Source organism: Callorhinchus milii, unplaced genomic scaffold, assembly GCF_018977255.1.
Source record: "Callorhinchus milii isolate IMCB2004 unplaced genomic scaffold, IMCB_Cmil_1.0 Scaffold6, whole genome shotgun sequence".
Taxonomy (NCBI): domain Eukaryota; kingdom Metazoa; phylum Chordata; class Chondrichthyes; order Chimaeriformes; family Callorhinchidae; genus Callorhinchus; species Callorhinchus milii.
In genome coordinates this window covers 29,360,085-29,380,171 of record NW_024704747.1, presented here as the reverse complement: position 1 = coordinate 29,380,171, position 20,087 = coordinate 29,360,085, and the positions used below count along the sequence as shown (strand labels likewise).

Below are 20,087 nucleotides of genomic sequence, written 5' to 3'. Positions count from 1 at the left end.
ATAATCAACATCCAGGCTTACCAGTTAACATCAGACTTTCCCAGGCCACACAAAGTGTTCTGACTCTTCTAAATATTATTCAGTAAATGAATTAATTAAATACAATCAATCCCCCCCCCCCCAAACACAACTTTTCTTTAAACGCACATTATAAACAAATCTCTCATATTCTATCCGAATGAGCTCCACCACATCAATCAATTAATAACAGGGATGAATTTAAACTTATCACTTTAAATGTCCATTAGGATATCCCACCCTCCCTCTCATATAGAAATAGAAGTGCAACTACTTACAGCCATTGATTCAATAACACTTTACCCAACTACTTTAGCTGAAACGTTAAATGTAATAGAAGATTGATTCAGACTTGTGGAATCAGGTGCATATATTATATATATATATATACACACACACTCACAAACCTCTCAGTATGTTCACCAGAACAAGTCTTGGACTTTTAAGTCATATTTAAAGCCAAATTCAGCCCGATTATGATCCATTCAGAAAACTGCTCCATTAAAGACAAGTTTTGAATCTTTTCTCCCCAGCGTCACAGTGCCAGAAGCCACACGGTAACTAACGTTACCTCAAAAGGTCAAACCCAGATCCTACTCACACTCAGTCATTCTCTGGATACAATCAGAACTATTGCCTTAAAATACTAAAGCACATTACTCCACAGATTAATTCAGGACAAATGCTAATAGGACTAAGGGGAGAGGGTAGAAATTCATATTGACTACGAAACTACAGAACAGATACCTTCACGAAATGCATTTGTTTCCAAGTGGACTGCATGAAAGACAGAATGAAAATATTTATTGGGGTAACATTCTTCCTCTCTTGTAATGTACTCTGCTTCTTCAGTTCGTGCTCTTAAGATTTCTGCTGCCACACAGCTGGAGCGAGGTGCTCTCAGTGTCACTCTGTGATAAGCCAGCAGAGGGCATGACCGAAGTGGGCTGCCAACACCAAACCCAATGTCCCTCCATCCATCAGGATAAAGCACGTTGCTTCCAAAAAGTCCATCATGGAGCAGAGGCTCAGGCAAAAGCACGGCAAGCTCGCTCCAGTACAATCAGCAGCGTGAAGCTGGTACCCTTTGACTGGCCTCTCTTTGCTGGCGCACCGACACAACTAGTCGGTTTAAACTAGCTGTTCAACTTGCAAGTTAATACTCGGGAGCTGGAACCTTCTTCAAAATAAGTCCACGTGAAACTGACATCTCACGACTTGATACCTCAAAACACATTCACTGGCATCTTCTTTATAGTACTGTCATTTATCAGAAACTCTTACTGAGAAATAAGTTGATATGAATTGAAACTCATCACTTTAAATGTTCATTAGGATATCCCAACCTCCCTATCACATAAGGAACAAGTGGAGGCCATTCAGCCCAGCGAGATACTTCTTCCTTTTTGCTTGATCTTTTAATCTCATATCCTTTGATACCCTTTTCTCCAGATTCCCTAACACCCTTTACTTCCCAACTCCCCACTCATCTCTCTTGTAAACATCCCAATGGATTCTGCATGTTTCTGCAATATCACATTTGGGACAAATTTGCAGATGAAACTGTGTTCCTAATGAAGGACTCACCACACACTCTCTCAGCTTCATCACTCCTATCACCACAATCATTATCGTTATCACATTTCCATCTGTCGGGGATGCAGTTCCCATTCAAACAGGTAAAATAGTCAAGGCCACAAGTTGCGGCACTGGCAGGGACACAGTCTTTATTGTTGTTAGCCAAACGCCAATTCCCATGGGCAGGACACTGGCACTCAGCACCATGAGGACCTGCAAGACAGACACAGTACAAGAGTAATGAGTAAACGAGCACAAAGGCTTGCACACGACCCACCCACCCACCCACAGCATAACACACTGGTGACTGAGCAAAACACACAATGGTAAAATTAAACAGCTTGAAATGGCTATTACATCTATTGGGGCGATTAGTTTGGTGGGAATAGCGTGTACCTGGAGTACAGATGTGACTGCAGCCTCCATTAAACTGATCGCATGGATTACTGCAATGCTGCTGCTTGCTGTCGGACAGCACGTGAATATCCATGGGACGAAGTGGTAGACTTTGTATCATGACCAACTGGTCCGACCCATCATCCTTGTTGACCCGGTAAATGCTCTTTGTGCTCCAATCTGTCCAGTAGAGGTACTCTTCATAGAGCGTCACTGCAAAGGGGAAGATGGCAGTGCTCACAATCACCTCCCGATCTGTCCCCACAAGGTTGCTTCGTTCAATCTTCCGTCTAAGAGGGAATATAATTGGATGTTGAGAAAAAAATATAAACCTGTGTAAAGTAACATTCTCCAATAACTCCCGGATTTCAATAGATCAGGCTCTAAAGTGGCTATTGGGTGCATATTTCGTCCACAAAATACGCAGTCAATCCACTTTACAGTATATTCTGACACGTTTTGAGATGCTTCGAAGACATAAGGCGCTATATTAAATGTAAGGATTATTATTTTTTTATTTCCTACATGCTGACATCATTTCCTTCATGAACATTTCTGTAAATCATTTACAACCAAACACTGTATTGAATTTTTTTTTAAAAAAACTGTGCAAATTAGCCTGTCACTTTTTAGTTAGCGGAAGCCTAAAAAGGCTTAAGAGGAAATAAATCAAACAGAGACACAAACGTACAGAGAAGCATCAGCCCAATAGAGCTTCTGATCCTCCAGGTCCAATGTTAGACCATTTGGCCAGACCAGGCTGGTATTTACAATCGGTATACGGAAGTTTCCTCCGAGTGTCGCTCGTTCGATCTTGGCGTGAGTCCCCCAGTCAGTCCAATACATGTAGCTGTTGGACAAACAAAATGGCTATCAGCAAACCAGCATAGTAGTTCCTCTATCATCTTAGCTTTACTGTAATAGGCATCGGAATTCGAAGAGAGNAAAAAAAATCAACAGAAATTTACTTTAGGGTATATTCGGTAAAGCGCTTTGAGACATCTCAAAGACGTGATAAGGCACTGTATCAAATGCAAGGATTATTATTAATACTGCTATTGAAGCTACAGAAACCAATTCAATGGAGCAATTATTGAGTTCACTCTACAGCTTAGCCAATCTTACCCTCTGCAAGGATCCAGCACAATAGCTCTCGGCCTTGGAACGTTTGCAATGATTGTACGATTGTGGCCATTCACTCCAATGGAGTTGATTGTCTGGTTCAAATAGTCGCTGTAATAAATCCTCTTGTTAATCCAGTCAAATGCAATTCCATCAGGTGCACCTAGCCCTGGAGAACAGATATCAATTTGGTTGCTGCGTTTCACCCACAAAATACACAAGTCACTCCACTTTACAGTATATTCCGTGAGAGGTCTTGAAGACATGATAAGGTACGATATCAAATGCAAGGATTATTATTATTATATATTTGTACTGCATATCCATTTCATATCATAGATAATTAAGGAGGTACAGGCAATGCTTAACAAAATCTAAATCTTAGTAATATACAATTATTTGTGTTTGAATCATTAATGTTGTGGGCCCACTACCAGACTACCTTTCAGTGAATTTGTTATCAGTAATAACATTAACTGCATTGGAAATCACAGATCGCTTGGAAATGGTGACATGACAATAAACCATTCTGAAATCTATCTTTTCTCATGCAGAGCACACGCGTTTATCCAGCCTGTTAGTTTGTGTGACAGAATAATCGATCATTAGTTACATGGCTAACGTGTTTACCTGTCACCACCTGGGTGGGAGGGCGAGTTGGTGAGCTGAGGCTGATGTAACTGATCTTGCTGTGTCCTCCCCAAGAATTCTGTGTGAAATAAATCCTATTCTCAACACTGTCATAATCCAGGGCCACAGCTGTTCGCAACACGTTTACTACAGGGAAGGGGAGGACATGGTCAGTGGGGTCCAGGCGCAGACTGCTGATGGTGGACTCTGTTGCATAGATCAGGAAATTATTGGTTGAGATGACACATGTTTTGCCATCAGTGTCCAATTTGCCGTGGGCACAACCACACTTTGCCATCTCAGTCTCGGGTAATGCAAAGCAAAACTGAGCGCACCCTCCATTCTCGTTCAGACAGGGGTTATTATTAACTTCTCCTGGTGAAGTCGGTTGAGTCTGTTTGTCAAACATGACCACGTCCCTCAGAGAGCCCAAGTTGTCTCTGATCACCGTTGGCTGCTCTGTATTTCCCGGCTCTTTGCTTGCCCGGAAGATCTTCTTCAGGTTCCTGTCCACCCAGATCATACTGTCTTCAAAAATGGTGATGCCGTAAGGAGTTGGATATCGGCTGCCGAATCGGATGTATTCTCGTTCCCCTCCATTAGGTGGGATCCTGGCAATCAGGTCGAAGGAGTCGTCAACCCAGTAGATGTAGTCAGTTTTGCGATCAACAGCCAGCCCTCGTGGCATGGCGATGCCATCGTCAACCAAAATAGTCCTATTGGAGCCGTCAAGAGAAGCGCGTTCAATTTTGGGTTGCTGCCCGTAATCTGCCCAGTAGATGTATCGGAGTTTGGGATTTACCACAATGTGCCTGGGCCGATCCACTGAAGTTTTGATCAGAACACGTCGCAAAGTGCTGTTCAGCCGAACAACCTCGATGTAGGTTTCTGTTAAAAATCCATTCGTAAAATAAAGGTTTCCTGTACGAAGAAACGCTCGTTACTTCATTTATGTGAAATTTAGCTAGTTATTGAATATCCATCATGTAGATATAGACAAGTATATGCTTATTACTACTCCAATGCCCTCCTCAACGGTACTCCCCAACTCCACTATCCACAAAAGCCAGTTAATCCAGAACTCCGCAACCCACAAACTCATCTGCACTAACTCTGTCTCATCAGCCCAGACCTCGCCAGGCTCCACTGGCTCCCTATCACGCACACTAAACTCCGTACCCCCTTCACACCAGTCCTCGCCAGGCTCCAGTGGGTCCCTATCACTGAACGGATCGATTTCAAGATCCTCACATTTGTTTTCAAATCCCTTCATGCCCTGGCACCTCCCTACCTCTCCGATTTGCTTGCTCCCCAACCCACTACTCCTTCAATCCATTTCTCCTCTGACCTGCCAGCCAATCCACCGCGATGCCTCGGACACCATTCTGACCAATTCCCGACACCACGATGTTCTGGAAGGAAGAGCCGTCGGGTTTAATTCTTCGGATACCGGCCCCATATGTCCAAAAACGGTGTAAATCACACCAGTAAATAAACCCCGAATCCATGTGCACATCCAAGTGTGCGGCAAAGAGGGCTGCATGGAACAAAAAAAAGTAGTTACTCAACAATCAGAGGGAGCAAATATTGAACAGAAACCTATTTAAAAAATACTTCATTGAATTACTGAGAAAATAATAGTAATAAAAACATTTTAAAAAAAATCCGAGTACAACAGGAAATACAATGTATTCAATTACAACTGCAGGGTCCTTGATTTGTGATTAGACTGTTGAAATGTTTTGTATAATATTGCTAACTGTGCACTGAAACACACTCTTAAAGAGAAAAACAATTTATATAATACTTTGCAGGATATGGAAAGGATATTTTAGATGCAGTAATAAACTCCATGGAATTCTGTGGAGTGGGCTGATAGGGAGATGTACCGGACCCTGTTATTAAAAGATTGGCGTTCATGGTTAATGTGAGGCTTTGAAAGGAGAACAAAGACCTACTGTAGCCACCCACTGGCATCATGGCCTCCCCATGGTCAGCCTCATCCAGGCTGAAACCTCGGATGCTCCACAGCTGGCTCACCACCACGAAGGAATTGAAGAGCGAGCATGTTCTGTTGTCCGGGTTCAGGCGGAAGCCTGTGGCACAAGCGCAGGTGAACATTCCTCCAGGTTTAGGCAGGCAGAGGTGTTGGCAAGCTCCCCCATTGCTGCTGCAGCCATTGGAGGAACCGGCTGACTCTTAAGAGAGCATGAAAACACACATGAACACACGAAGACTAAGAACAACCACAACAACAACAAATTACATTTGTACAACAGCAGTGCCTTTCACGTGGAGAGGACGTGCCAAGGTGCTGGACAGTCAGGGATTTGGACCCGAGCTGGGGGTTGGAATCAGGAGGGGTGGAGGGCAGGGAGGGTGGGGGTAACCCTGAAGACGTGGTCGAAGAGGAGGGTCTTGAGACACGTTTTGAACTCCACAGAAGTCTTAAAGTTTCAGTGAATTGTAAAGAAAGACTCACTGTCTCTGAAGTGGACTTTGAGGCACTTCAGCCCTGGAGTATTATCTCTCATTGCGACTTTCTCATGAGTAGTCAGGTCCACACGCTCAATCACCTCATAGGCATAATCGGTGTAGTAAAGGAAGTTCCCATGGACGGCTATTCCCCAGGGATGGGAAAGGTCGCTCACCACAGTCATTCGGTTTGTACCATTCACATTTCCTCTTTCGATCTACAGAGATAGCACAGACTGAACGTTACAACTCACATGTATTTATTCCGTTTTGATGTACAGGATTTATAGAAACCATGTTTAAAAGTCTCCCTTCCCCCAGCCTGCCCTTCCCTCAGCCTGTAATTACATGTCTGTGTACTCCCTGCTTTCAAAAAGGGAACAGTAAGCATACCAAGCCAGTACTGGTGACACCCCAGTATAGATAGCTCTCCTTGATGTCAATGGTAATAAACTCTACATGACGCAGATTGTCAGTGAAGAGAATCTCCGGGTTGGAGCCATCCATGTCAGCACTAGCGATCTTTGCTGGGATCCCATTCTCTGTGCCTTGATCAGTCCAGTACATCTTCCTGAAAGAGGTTCACAAATACAGGGAGTTATCAAATATTCTGCAAGCCCTGCAGTTAGTGTATAATAGTAAAGATAAGACTTGCACCATTTCTAGATAAATCAGTGATTATAGTAGCAGTATTTATGCAATTATTTATTTACTATATATGTGACCCTTTGAGGGAAAAGGAGCCCTGTAGCTTAGTGGTTAGAGCACTCGCTTTGTAAGCGAGAGGACCTGGGTTCGGTTACCGGGCAGGACGAAACATTGGGCAAGTTTCCTTACACCACATGCCTCTGTTTATCTAATAGTAATAATCCCTTCAAAAACTCCAGGGGTAATAATCTATTCAAAAAAAAATAAATAATATGGTCACTCAATCAACGACTGTTTGTGGGACACTGCTGTGCACAATTGGCTGCCACACTTTTCTCACAAAATATGCACTTACATTTTGTCATATTCACTTTACAGTCAATTCTGTGAAACACTTTGAGAAGTCTCGTAGATGGGATAAGGCGCTATATTTAAATGCAAGGATTATTATTAGAAGCAAGGACATGGAGTTATGAGAAGAGCACGGGTAGGAATCAGTGCTTGTTTTTTTTTTAAAAAAGAAAAATGTACATTACAACACAAAATATCCAGCTTTAGACAAACTATCCATTTCCTTCGGTTCACATTAAACGTACATCAAATTCCAAAACAATCAAATTGACTTGAATGTGATACTCACTCTCTTGCTGGGTCCACTGTGATGCCAATGGGAGTTCCAACACCAGAGCTTTGTCCAGTATTAGTTAATAAGGTTTTTCTGTACTTGTTACCATGTGCCTTTATCACCTGAAAACACACACATTAAAGGTCAGACCAAGGACCAAATAAGAGTCACCATTATTCTCGTTTCGCCCACAAAATACACAGTCAATTCCCTTTTACAGTATATTCTGTGAAGCGCTTTGAGACTTCTCGAAGATGTGATAAGGCTCTGTATCAAATGCAAGGATTATTATTATTATAGTACATGAAAATAACCTGATAGTTCTGAAGTTTGAAGGTGACCGTCACCATACTAGATATGGGGTGGGGGAGGAGGGGGGTGGGGGAAAAGGAGGGAATCTGTGTAGAAAATAATTGAAGGCAACTTTCTTAAACAAACTCACGTCGATCGACTGCTGTCCAGCGTTAGTGTAGTACAGATTCTTGCTGATCCAATCAAAAGCCAAGCCAATGGGGTGGCCGATGTCAGCAGCTGGAGCAAAAATATCCCTGTTGGTTCCATCTGATTTGACTTGGTGAATTTCTCCCTAAAAAGGACACAATCAGAAACTGAGAATATCCTCCAGCCTCAGAAACAGGGGGAAATAATGAACGTTTCTTCCACACGCACAAAGCTTTTACTTACTGGTGCCAATCAGGGCTCACTGGCAAAGAAGGAAATCCCCCAAATCCTCCTAAGTATTTAGAAACAGTTTACTGCGGCCAAAACACACAGCAGGTTTAACAGATGCCTTATTATCATGCACTTAACATAGCTCTCTTCTAAACTTCAACTCTGTTGCTCACAATAGTCTCGAAATCCTTCCCCCAAGATTTCACCCTTCATTTTACGGTGGTTACGGGGCAAGCTTTATTTATCAGAATCGGGTTAGATTTTGGTCGTCTATTTTTCCCAGATAAGATTAGCAGATGCCCAGGTATTTGAAATATTTCCTAATGCCACACAGAACTAAAAAGGAATTCCGCAAACAGCACATTGCACTTTTTTCCGTTAGAAGCACTAACGGGTATGAAACTTAGTGTTAATATCTGTACAATGATCGAGCAATTATCACAGGGAACATACAGGGTTTTTGTCCTCTATTTAACAGGTTTGTAGTTGAACGCCATTTCACAACTGAATCTTGGAGATTAAACAGCGATAATTATTGTTTTGATCCCTAGCTGCTAGAGGGTTTTCCAAGCACGATTTTTTAATGTTTAAATATTCTTTTTCTCTCCGACAGCAACGTGAAATCCCTGGCCTGATTAGAGATCTTTCAGACCAGCCAGGCAGGTCGATATCCAGTTTCTTTGTGGAATGTCAAAATGGCCTGAAATTCTTCTTGGCTTTAACCTTTGCCTTAAAATTGTGGTAATGTTTCAAGATCACCTAAGTTCAGTCTTTAATCTGCTAGTCAGTTTTCTGCAGGTCTTCTTCAACCTCCAAAATATTATTATTATTTGAAGGAATTATTACTCCCGGAAAAGCGATCTGCCAATCAACAAACAACCAGGTTCCGAGTTACGAAATCTACATCTCCAAATAATTTATCTCCAAATAATTATAATAATAATTTGGTCCACGACTGTTGGTGGAACACTGCTGTGCGCAATTGACACATTTTGCCCACAAAATATGCAGCCAATTCACTGTACAGTATTTCCTGTGAAGCACTTTGTGAGACGTGTCGAAGCCGTGATAAGGCTCTATGTCAAATGCAAGGATTATTAGTACATCTGCTTCAATCTAATAATAACAATCCTTGTATTTGATATAGCGCTTTTCACATCTTCTAGACGTCTCAAAGTGTCTCACAGAAAAGACTGTAAAGTGAATTGACTGTATATTTGTGGGAGAAATGCAGCAGCCAATTGCGCACAGCAATGTCCCACAGACAGTCGTGGATTGAAATGACCAATTTGTTTTTTTTGAGGGATTATTATTAGGCTCTGTGTGGAGTAAGGAAACTTGCCCAAGGTTTCGCCCTGACCTGCCGGGAATCGAACCCAGGTCTCTCGCTTGCAAAGCAAGTGCTCTAACCACTGAATTACAGGACTCCGTAATAATAATAAATAAATAATAAATCTATTTTATTGCCTAAAGCTTTCTGGTAACTGTTCGATCTCAAAAGAAGAGGTTAGTTAGTACTTACTGGATATTCCACCCAGTAGATCATCTCTGCCTCATCATCAAAGTCAACATCATTGCCATTGGACAACCCAGCGATGGGAACCATGGCATCATTAGCTTTCTCCTCGGGGTTTAGGGAGATGCCATAAACAATGCTGCTCTTCACCACGATTAGGAAAGGCTCGTTACCTGGGAAGAACAAAAAAAAAAGTAGATTGAAGGAACCACAACAGGAAATGCACAATACATCTACAATACATTCCAGATCTGATCCCCTTTTTACATATCAACTGAAACAATATAGCTATTTACTAAGAAAAATACAGTCAATCCACTTTACAGTATGTGCTGTAAAGTGCTTTGAGAAGTCTCGAAGACTTGATAAGGTGCTAGCTGTACCAAATCCAAGAATTATTATTATTTATTATTGTTTTATTTCTCTATAGGCATAGACAGCATAGATATCCGCAAGTGTGCTCCAGGACAATTTACCCAATGTGAGTTTAATCTGACACGGACTATCCAAGGCCAGAAAATGAAATGTACACAAGAGTATAAATTAAATGTATTTGTATTCTGACACAGCTTTAGGAAAGCTTTGGATAAGCCAAGAAAACATTTCCTGCTGGAAACGACTGCTGGCACCAAATGCTTCACAATTTCAACAGAGATTAAGCCTTTTGCTAAACTGTAAGCAAAAAGCAAATGCATCCACTGAACACTCAACCCTAATCATTCAGCACAAAATAAATGATCGATGTGAAGTTCTGTATAGTATTCTCAAATGTATACTGCATAACGTGTCAAATTTTAACCGGTATAATTTGAGCAGCAATGGAATTACCGTTTAATTTAATCTAGAAAAGACACATTGCTATCTCTTTACACAATTCCTTCTCATTCTACATTCATAGGAAATTAAAAAGAATTAATCACATAGGAAGATTCCTACGTCTCACAATTCTGAAATGATCGGATATAAAAAAAAACGAGAATTGCTTTATTACGGAATCTGATTGCTTTTATTGCAGGAAACCTTCAAAATTCCAAACTCATATAAAGGAGAAAACACGTGCTCTGCAGAGGCTCAAAGTAACTGAAATGTTTGGGAGAATCTGCTGTTATCCGAGATGGTCGGAATCCCAGCTGAGATCCTCGGGATCCATTTCGGACAATCCTGGATTACTGAACACTGAATCTGAAGGGTATCCGACAGGTGAATAAATGAGGAGGAATCCCAACAATTCATTGACTTACTTTTGGCACAGGTCTGGAAATCAGACATCAGCTTCCATCCTGAGGGACAGGCACACGAATAGAACCTCGGACCAGTTGCAGACAGCAAGCACAGGTGACTGCATGGATTGGATGCGCACGGATTTGAATCTAGGAGTCATAAAATACAGGTTACTGTAGAGCAATTGTGGTGATGTCTGACCTTAGCAATGTGTGGTTTACCTGATTTTTAAAAAAAAAAAACATGTGTTATGTGTTTATTCTTGACATTCATTTAGGGATGGGGATAAAACAGGTTGAAGCGCGTGTGTGTGTGTGTGTGTGTATACTGTGCAGGTAAGTATCTGCACCATAGTAAAAGGCAAGCTGTGTTGTTCTAAAGCTCTGACAACATGGCCTTACAAAGAAGATGCCAATCACAATGTCATACGTCAGTATGATGATGTTTGACCTTACCGGGAGGTTGCCTCACAGGGTGAACAGCCACAATGCCCAGTGGATAATAGATATTATAGATCAGTACAGTCTGGTTCTCTCCGTGCCACTTGTTTGCTCTCATCACACGGTGAGAATAACGATCAGTCCAATACACAAAGTCCTCAAAAATAGTGATAGCGTGTGGGTGGTTCAGGACCTGCAACAGGTACAATTCCAAAATACTTTACATTAAAAAAAAATGCATTTTTAGATGAAATATTTAGTGCTGATGCAAGATCAAATGTATATAATATACATATAAAAAAACTTGTTCCTAATTGACTTGCCAAGTCACTTGCTAAAACTTGATGCCTGTTGTTTCCATTGTAGTCGCAGTATTCGATATAATCCAAGTAGGCATCAGCAAAGTAGAGTAGTTTCGTTGGATAATCTATGGCCAGTCCATTGGGCCAGAAGATCTTCTCACTTACAATGACAGTCCGCTGTGTGCCATCCATACTGGCCTTTTCAATCCGTGGGTTCCTACCCCAGTCTGTCCAGAACATTAAATGAGCACTGCCAAGCAAAGTTACACAGTTTAAAATCAAAGTGTTACAATAATAATATTCCTTGCATTTGATACAGCGCCTCATCACATCTTCGAGACGTCTCAAAGCGCTTCACAGAATACACTGTAAAGTGAATTAACTGTGCATTTTATGGGCGAAACACAGAGGCCATTTATGCACAGCAGTGTCCCACAAAATTTGAGGGACCAAATTATTAATTAATTTATTATTTAAAGGGATTATTACCCCCAGATAATTGATCCGCCAATCAACTAACAAATGAGTTCCTACTTACTGCTAGGTAAACAGAGGCATGAGGAGTAAGGAAACTTGCCCAACGTTTCACCGTTAGACCCTGTTAGTTTCAAACCAAATTGTTATCTTTGAGCCGTGACTGACGTATCCATCATTCAGTCAGCAAATGCAATGCAAGGCTCTTAAATGGATCACATCATACAAAGCCACATGTCTATTACATCCACTGTTCCCTCCTCAGGCTACTATTTGCTCATATCAAACGTACATATAGCCAAATCTTGAATATTTTTTGTCTTACTCATTCCTGGGATCCAGCACCAGTCCCCTGGGGTTGGTGATGTTCTCACTGAGGAGCACGGTTCTGTGGTTGCCATCCAGGTTTGACACCTCAATAGTTTCAAGAATGTAGTCTGCCCAATACAGATTGCGTCCTACCCAATCCACAGCTATGTTTTCCGTGACAGTCACTCCACTGTCAAAGATCTGTTAGCAAAGAGGTACAAGTCTGGGTTAGAATGCAGAATCACTGTTATTATTTCCTGCAGAACAAATCATCACTGGCATTGTTTTCAGTGCTGAAACGTGGATTTACTCAAGAATTTGAACACTGTAAGAGATATTAACAACAACAACAATATTAAGCATCCCTTAAAACAATGGTGACCAACCATTAGCTCACCAAGCATCAAGAAGATTGACTATTTCTTGATTTTTATGACATAGATCAAGAGATATTCAATCAAGAGATTTTATTTTGTGGGCCGACCATAAAAATTGGCTTTAAAATGAATACAGGTTTAGAAAAATGTCAAAATTATAATTTGGTGATAGTTAGTCATAGCTAATCCAGAACATATCCATTTTCATAACCTTCCATATACTGTGCTACATTAGCAAGTACAGCACACGCACTAACACGAGCACTAACACGAGCACTAACACGAGCACTAACACGTAGACACACTAACCAAGAGGAAACTGCCTTTCATGTTCATGCCTTTATCTACTAGAAGGTATAAAATTGAGCCAATGCTTACAATTTTCTGGTCAGTCCCATTTTGAAAAGCGCTCCAGACCTTGTCCTGAGTAACATCTGACCAGTAAATACGACCACTTGTGGAATCAAAATCAACCGCAACGATGGTCCTCCCGTTTCTGATCACAGAGCGAAGATAGTTTGGTCGAGCGCTGATGTTATCAGAAATGAGTTGACCTCCAGTGGCAACCAGCAACAGAGCATCCCGGGAGTCTAGGCAAAAAATCAACAGAGATTGGAAATAAAAACAGAAGTGGTTGGGAACACTCAGCGAACAGGTCAGGCAGCATTTGTGGGGTGGGGGGGGGGGGGGGGAAACGCGAGTTAATGTTTCAGGCTGATGACCTTCGTCAGAACTCTTTGAGATAATCGACGGACAATGAATTGAATTGGTACAAGCACGAGGCATTGAAATGCACAGTCACTGCACTTTACAGTAAAATCCTGTGAAGGTTACAGTTCCAGGTGTATAATGATGGTATGTTTTTGCATACAATTCGATTAACGCAGCATCAAAATTATTTGAAAGGACATTGCAATGTGTGAAACTAGCTAAGATTCTCGGAGCAGCAAAGTAAAACAGTTACCACTTTAAACTCATGGAACAAACAAAGGTCCTTTCATGCAAGGTAAAATCTCGGGAAGACTATATAGATTTTAGCTGTAGAAATAAATATGAGATTTACCTGAGACTTTACAGGTCCTCTGATCTGCTTCTAGATCATAGCCTTCACCACAGGTGCACCTGAAAGAGCCTCTCTCATTGTAACATAACTGACTGCAAAAACCCGGGGGATTGCACTCGTCAATATCTTCACAGGTCTTGGAATCATTGGCAAGCAGGTAACCATCAGGACAGACACACTGAGCACCAAAGGGACCTTGAATACATTGATGTGTACAGCCTGCGTTGTTGTCCGAGCAGCTCTCCATATCTAGATTTTAAATCAACGAAAAGAACAGCAAAATATTAATGGGGACAATTTGACATTTCCTTAAGTAGGTTTTTAAAAAATCAATATTCAACTATCACAATAGCTTTTGCCCATTCTATTGCAAAATAATCCATCACAAGTCATACAAATTTTGTAAAGTTTTCACGGTAAAACAGTTTTTCACATACCATGTTCAAAGCCAGAATTCTTTTAGGAATGTTCTAACGGTATCCTACAGGATTCCAAAATTATAAACTACCTATCTGTTTCTTTAATAGCTTTACTGTGTTGGGACCATGTACAATAGAAGAATTGACCACATTTTAAATGTGCATCAATTTCAATCTGAAACCCTGAGAGAAATAGACATTTTCTACACTCGAGGCCATTTCATTGTGTCTCATTTTCCCCAATCACTTTTTTGTTTATTAACCATTAGCACAATCTTATAATAATAATAATCCTTGCATTTGATATGGCGCTTTTCACATCTTCTCGACGTCTCAAAGCTCTGTATAGAATAGAGTGTAAAGTGAATTGACTGTATATTTGTGGGCGAAACGCGGCAGCCAATTGTGCACAGCAGCGTCCCACAAACAGTCGTTGATTGAAATGACCAATTTATTTTTTTGGAGGGATTATTATTAGGTGTGTGGAGTAAGGAAACTTGCCCAAGGTTTCGCTCGCAAGGCGAGTGCTCTAACCACTGAACTACACGACTGCACAATATAGATGATGAGTAAGATAAGGTGCCTATTTGCATTGTCCAGTGTTCCTATTCACAAGAAAATCTGATCGTTTCGCCCACAAAATACATGGTCAATTTACTTTACAGTAGATTCTGTGAAGCGCTTTAAGACATCTTGATGACGTGATAAGGCGCTATATCAAATGCAAGGATTATTATTATCATTGGAATCTAAACCTGTAATTCAAACTTTGGAATGATGTAGAAATGATTATCAATGGCACGCACTTCAGAGTATATACTGTATGTTTGTTCTTTTGTGAAATCATCCTGTTAATTTAGAAAGACTTTCATACACCACTGTGTCAAACAAGCAGCATCTGGGTTTAAGCTGGCATGTGGTAACACTTACTCATGCTATCTCACTACTTTGTATTCATTCAGTAATTAAATCCGCTTAATTTGCAAATCCACACTGAACAAATAAGTTCCTGGAAAAGTTCCCTAAACAAGTTATCAAAAGTCTTAATTCACGCCAGACTTGAGCCAATCCTGACACAGACATTGTCAAAATAGTTTTGGGCACAACTAGTAGAAATGATAGGTTACATCATGAGTCTAGTGTATTGCAGAGTCATTGTTTAAACTGGGTCGGTAGGTTAAGCAATTTGCATAACACATTACAGTATACAGTTCGGGGAAAGATATGTCAAGCGACTGCCAGGATGGTTGAAGGCGAACTAAATGAATTGGATTCACCACATTCAAACATTGATTTAAATTTATTCACAGCCAAGATAATAATGTGTGTGAGAGAGAGAGAGAGAGCCTACAAAACTAGTCCATACCTTGCATAAGTTTATCTGAAAGCATGTTTAACGGAAGAAAGAAATAAAGTTCGCAAACACAATAACAATCAATGCACACAGGTAAAACCTATTATAAATGGATATGTTTAACAACTGCATTTATATTCATCTACTGACAAACATGTAGTGGTGCAATTATTTGAAAATAAAATGATTTTCAGTTTAGCATTCTATCATAACCATAATAGTAGTCCTTCATTTGCTATAGCGCCTTGTCACATCGTTGAGACGTCTCAAAGCGCTTCACAGAATATAAGTCAAGTGGATTGACTGGATATTTTGTGGGCGAAACGTGGCAGTCAATTGCGCACAGCAGCGTACCACAAACAGTTGTGGATTGAGTGACCAGGATAAATGTTGGGACAGATTACTCTGAGGATCACCTCTAATTGGCGTCTGTCAGACGATGAAGTCACATCCAATTAAGATATTCATTTTGCAAATAATGAATGTCATCAAGAGCATAAATACAATGAAATATAAGTACTTAATCTGTTCCCATCAACGAACACTCATTTTCAACGTTAAGCAAAACATGGCTGTCGATACAACACTTAAAGAAACATTGCAAATACTAAAACGAAAACTCAATGACAGTACTATGATGAACAGCTAATTTAACATGTAACTACTGAGCACAAGAGCTTGAAATAAATATTGGTTGATATACCCTACTTACTGCCTATTTGTTCTGAAACTGCTGCGTTCTTTATTCCCTATGATCCCTAAAGGATAATAGGTATGGATTTCCTTTCACTTCAGATAAAGTGTTTACATAGCAATTATTTCACAAAACAATTCAAGAATCTGCTGTAGAAATACTTGTCTATCGAGAATGGGCAAATTGAAGTGCTCTGAGACGCAACGAGGGGCTATCGTTGTTGTTGGGAAGTGATATGGACCCGTGATCTTCGGAAGGTATCTCATTAGTGTAACAATTGTAAGGTCATACAATTTCCTCTTCACACCTCCATTGCCAGTCATGTTCATTACACTTGTGACATAGCTCTAGTGCAGACATTATAGGGAACTGCTACCATTGTGGGGGATATTGAAAGTAAAGTACTTACTGCACAGTGGCGATTCATCAGCACTGTTTGGGCAGTCTGGCGTCCCGTCACAAACCTTGGCCAAGTTCACACAGACGCTGAGCTCCGGGCACTGCCACTGGTGACTGGGACATCGGAAGGGCTGGGTGGGACAATCCCGTTCATCACTCATGTCCCTGCAGTCATCGTCCCCATCGCACAGCCAGCCCCTGTGCACGCAGTTCCCATTGTCGCAGCGGAAGAAGTTAGAAGAACAGGTCTTGGGTGGGCAGCTGAGATGTTCATCGGATCCGTCAGCACAGTCTCCGTGACCGTCACATTCCCAGGATGAGGGAATACAAGCTCCGTCACCCTGACACTGGAATTCATTCTGGTGACACAGGCCAGGAGATCGAGTGGCTACAAAACCACAAACAACAGATTGTGAGGATCTTTACATTCCCTTATAATAATAATCCTCACACTTGAGATAGCGCCTTATCACATCTTTGAGATGTCTCAAAGCGCTTCACGGGATATACTGTAAAGTGAATTGGAGGTAGAGAACCCATTTATGCTTTTGAGATCAACTACAGAAATAATGGATAGGGGAAGTTTCTTAACCGATACGGAATTGGGTTATTATCAAACAGTCACTTTAGGAACACCAAGAGCATCTTCAAATCAGAACCTAAAAGCGCTGATGTATGTGGTCAGAGGGATTTGTTGCAGTATTGAGCTGCTATACGTACGACAGTCAACCTCATCAGACTGATCATTGCAGTCAAATACTCCGTCACAGAGGTAGAACTTGCTGATGCATCGGTCTCCGCTGGCACACTTAAACTCATAGGAAGTGCAGTTGTACACTATAAGGGAAACAGATTTAGATTAATGATTTGAAACGTAATGGAATCTGTATTTAAACGCTAAGATTTAAGCACTTACCACAGCCCTGCTCATCTGCCCCATCCTGGCAGTCCTCATCACCGTCACATACAAAATATGTGTCAATGCAGCGATGATCTGGGCAGAAAAACTGTCCGGGCCGGCAAGTGCTTGTAAAATCTGTTAGTTACAAGAAAGGCAACAACATCAACAACACATTACAATTACACAGAGCCTTTCATGTCTGGAGGACATCCCAAAGCGCTGGACAATCAGGGATCTGGAACCGAGCTGCGGGTTGGGATCAGGAGGGGTGGAGGATAGGGGAGGAAAGTGACCGAAGGTACGGTCAATGAGGAGGGTCTTGAGACGTGCCTTGAAGCAGGCAAGGGAGGCAGCGAGGCAAAGGGAGTGTGGGATGGAGTTCCAAAGGATGGGGGTAGAGAGGCTGAAGGCCCGACTGCCAATGTCGGGGCAGCCGGGCTGGACCGGGGATGTGGAGCAGGCAACAAAAGGTAGGCTTTTCAATAATAATAATAATAATAATCAATGCATTTGATAATGTTTTGGAATGTCAATCTTAAAAAGAAAACTCTGGCTGGCTGACTTTCCCTCCTGCCCTAAGCAGCACAGCCTGATGATAGATTTCCTGACTGCATAATTTAGGCAAGTTAGTCCTGGAGGATATCTTCCACAATCCTACACTCAAGTTTCTAAATGTGTTCTTTTGTTAAATGTTACAGTGGTAATCTTTAGTGCTAGATCTTGTTTCCAGCTGTATAAATTATTGCCAAAGACTGCCAACAGTGTCTCTCGCAACATTCCTTTTAGGAGATAACCACAAAACTGGGGGGGGGGAAAAAAAGAAAAGAGTTCAATTTTGTAAGGTCACAAGCAACACGGTTAGAAAGTTCAACAAAGGGCGAGACTCAAAATACCCTGAGAAGCCGTGATATACAGTGCGCTGAATAAACTGATCTACTTACTGCAACTGAGCTCATCCGAGCCATCTCCACAGTCGTTGTCGGTATCACACACCCATCTCATGGGGACACACCTGTTGTTGGAGCAGGTGAAATAGTTTCCTGAGCAGGAGACAGGGCCACGCGTTGGACAATTCTGCTCGTCGCTGGAGTCGATGCAGTCATTCTGTCCGTCACATCGCCAGTGGCTTGGAACGCACTGGTGATTAGTGCAGGTAAAGGCAGCAGGGGAGCAGGTGGTGTCTACGTTTGCAATCAGCAACAAAAAAATGTTTTAGTAATAATAATAATCCTTGCATTTGATACAGCGCCTCATCACTTGTTCGGGATGACTCAAAGCACTTCACAGGATACACCGTGAATTGAATTGACTGTATATTTTGTGGGCGAAACCCGGCAGCCAATTGCACACAGCAGCGTCCCACAAACCGTCGCGGATTGAAGTGACCAATTTATTATTATTATTATTTTTATTTTCTAACCTGCGCTTGTGCTTTACTTTGGTAAATTGTACAATCTATTTTTAGTTCATTTGTAGCATTATTAGCATCATTCAATACGAATATAGTTGGCTTCAATTCAGCAACTTTGCGCTTTTTTTAAGTGCACCATTAAATACGTATCAAAAGGTTGCCATGTTTTAGATTTGAAACTCCATTGTATATTAATGTATATTAAAATTTGATGGATATTGTCACAAAGAAGCAATTTTTCCAAAATATACATATTTTAGTAGGATCTACGCTCTATGACTTGACCTAAGGGACCTAATTCTATTGATATTTTATGGTCATTAAACCGTGATTTCATCACAGTTGCAAAGCCAGTTAAGTTTCATAATAACAGGTGCCTTAGTAACTGTATAGTTTTTTTTCTTGCATAATAATTTAAAGGTGTCGGGGGGGGAGAGATATAATGATACATCTAAAGGTAAAAATCAAATCGATCAAAACAATAAGGTCAGAACTAGTCAATCAATAATAGTTAACACAGTTCTCAAGTTGGGGAATCTAAATAACCTATAGCGCCCTTCATGCAGGACAGCATCTCGGAGCACTGGAAGACATTGTTTAGGCTCTTAGTCATTGATCACTAATCAAAAGAAGTGGAGTAAAATGCTGATTTTATGATGAGTTTTGCGAAGTCAGAAAGATTTCTCTGGGCTTCAGAACTCTGAAACTGCTTGACCTGGAGCCCTGCAGGAAGTATCATTCAGGATGGATTCATTAAACACAATGAATTATAACGAATACCAATCGGTAGGTATAATTAGGAATTTAATTAACCATGGCGTAGAGAAGTCCGGGATTGTGAAAAGGCTGGACAATTAATCTCATTCTGTAGCATTTTATAACTTCCTTAACTTTCATTGCCCAAGAATGCGTTCATTAATGGTGCTGAAAGATAAATTTGATCTTATGCAAGTGGACAAATTAAGGCCCTCTCTGAACGCAGTAAGTGAGTTCCATAAGCTCCCCGGTTATGTTGGAGCCCTGGTTACATCGTGTGCAATTTT

At 41.2% G+C, this 20,087-nt stretch overlaps 1 protein-coding gene across 1 annotated transcript in view; it reads right to left on the bottom strand.

Moving 5' to 3' along the window:
* Positions 1–20,087, bottom strand: part of lrp2a (low density lipoprotein receptor-related protein 2a) — a gene marked incomplete at its 5' end in the record, with an annotated part of 78,695 nt that overhangs the window by 26,398 nt on the left and 32,210 nt on the right. The window contains 22 exons of the mRNA XM_042336250.1: positions 1,606–1,809; positions 1,993–2,282; positions 2,684–2,842; positions 3,118–3,283; positions 3,745–4,665; positions 5,093–5,281; positions 5,703–5,942; positions 6,227–6,437; positions 6,613–6,790; positions 7,508–7,614; positions 7,935–8,078; positions 9,687–9,853; positions 10,922–11,050; positions 11,357–11,534; positions 11,665–11,893; positions 12,443–12,627; positions 13,182–13,393; positions 13,867–14,115; positions 16,743–17,120; positions 17,453–17,569; positions 17,649–17,768; positions 18,575–18,814. Coding sequence (XP_042192184.1) covers positions 1,606–1,809; positions 1,993–2,282; positions 2,684–2,842; positions 3,118–3,283; positions 3,745–4,665; positions 5,093–5,281; positions 5,703–5,942; positions 6,227–6,437; positions 6,613–6,790; positions 7,508–7,614; positions 7,935–8,078; positions 9,687–9,853; positions 10,922–11,050; positions 11,357–11,534; positions 11,665–11,893; positions 12,443–12,627; positions 13,182–13,393; positions 13,867–14,115; positions 16,743–17,120; positions 17,453–17,569; positions 17,649–17,768; positions 18,575–18,814 — 5,013 coding nt within the window. The remainder of the gene's footprint in view (positions 1–1,605; positions 1,810–1,992; positions 2,283–2,683; positions 2,843–3,117; positions 3,284–3,744; positions 4,666–5,092; positions 5,282–5,702; positions 5,943–6,226; positions 6,438–6,612; positions 6,791–7,507; positions 7,615–7,934; positions 8,079–9,686; positions 9,854–10,921; positions 11,051–11,356; positions 11,535–11,664; positions 11,894–12,442; positions 12,628–13,181; positions 13,394–13,866; positions 14,116–16,742; positions 17,121–17,452; positions 17,570–17,648; positions 17,769–18,574; positions 18,815–20,087) is intronic.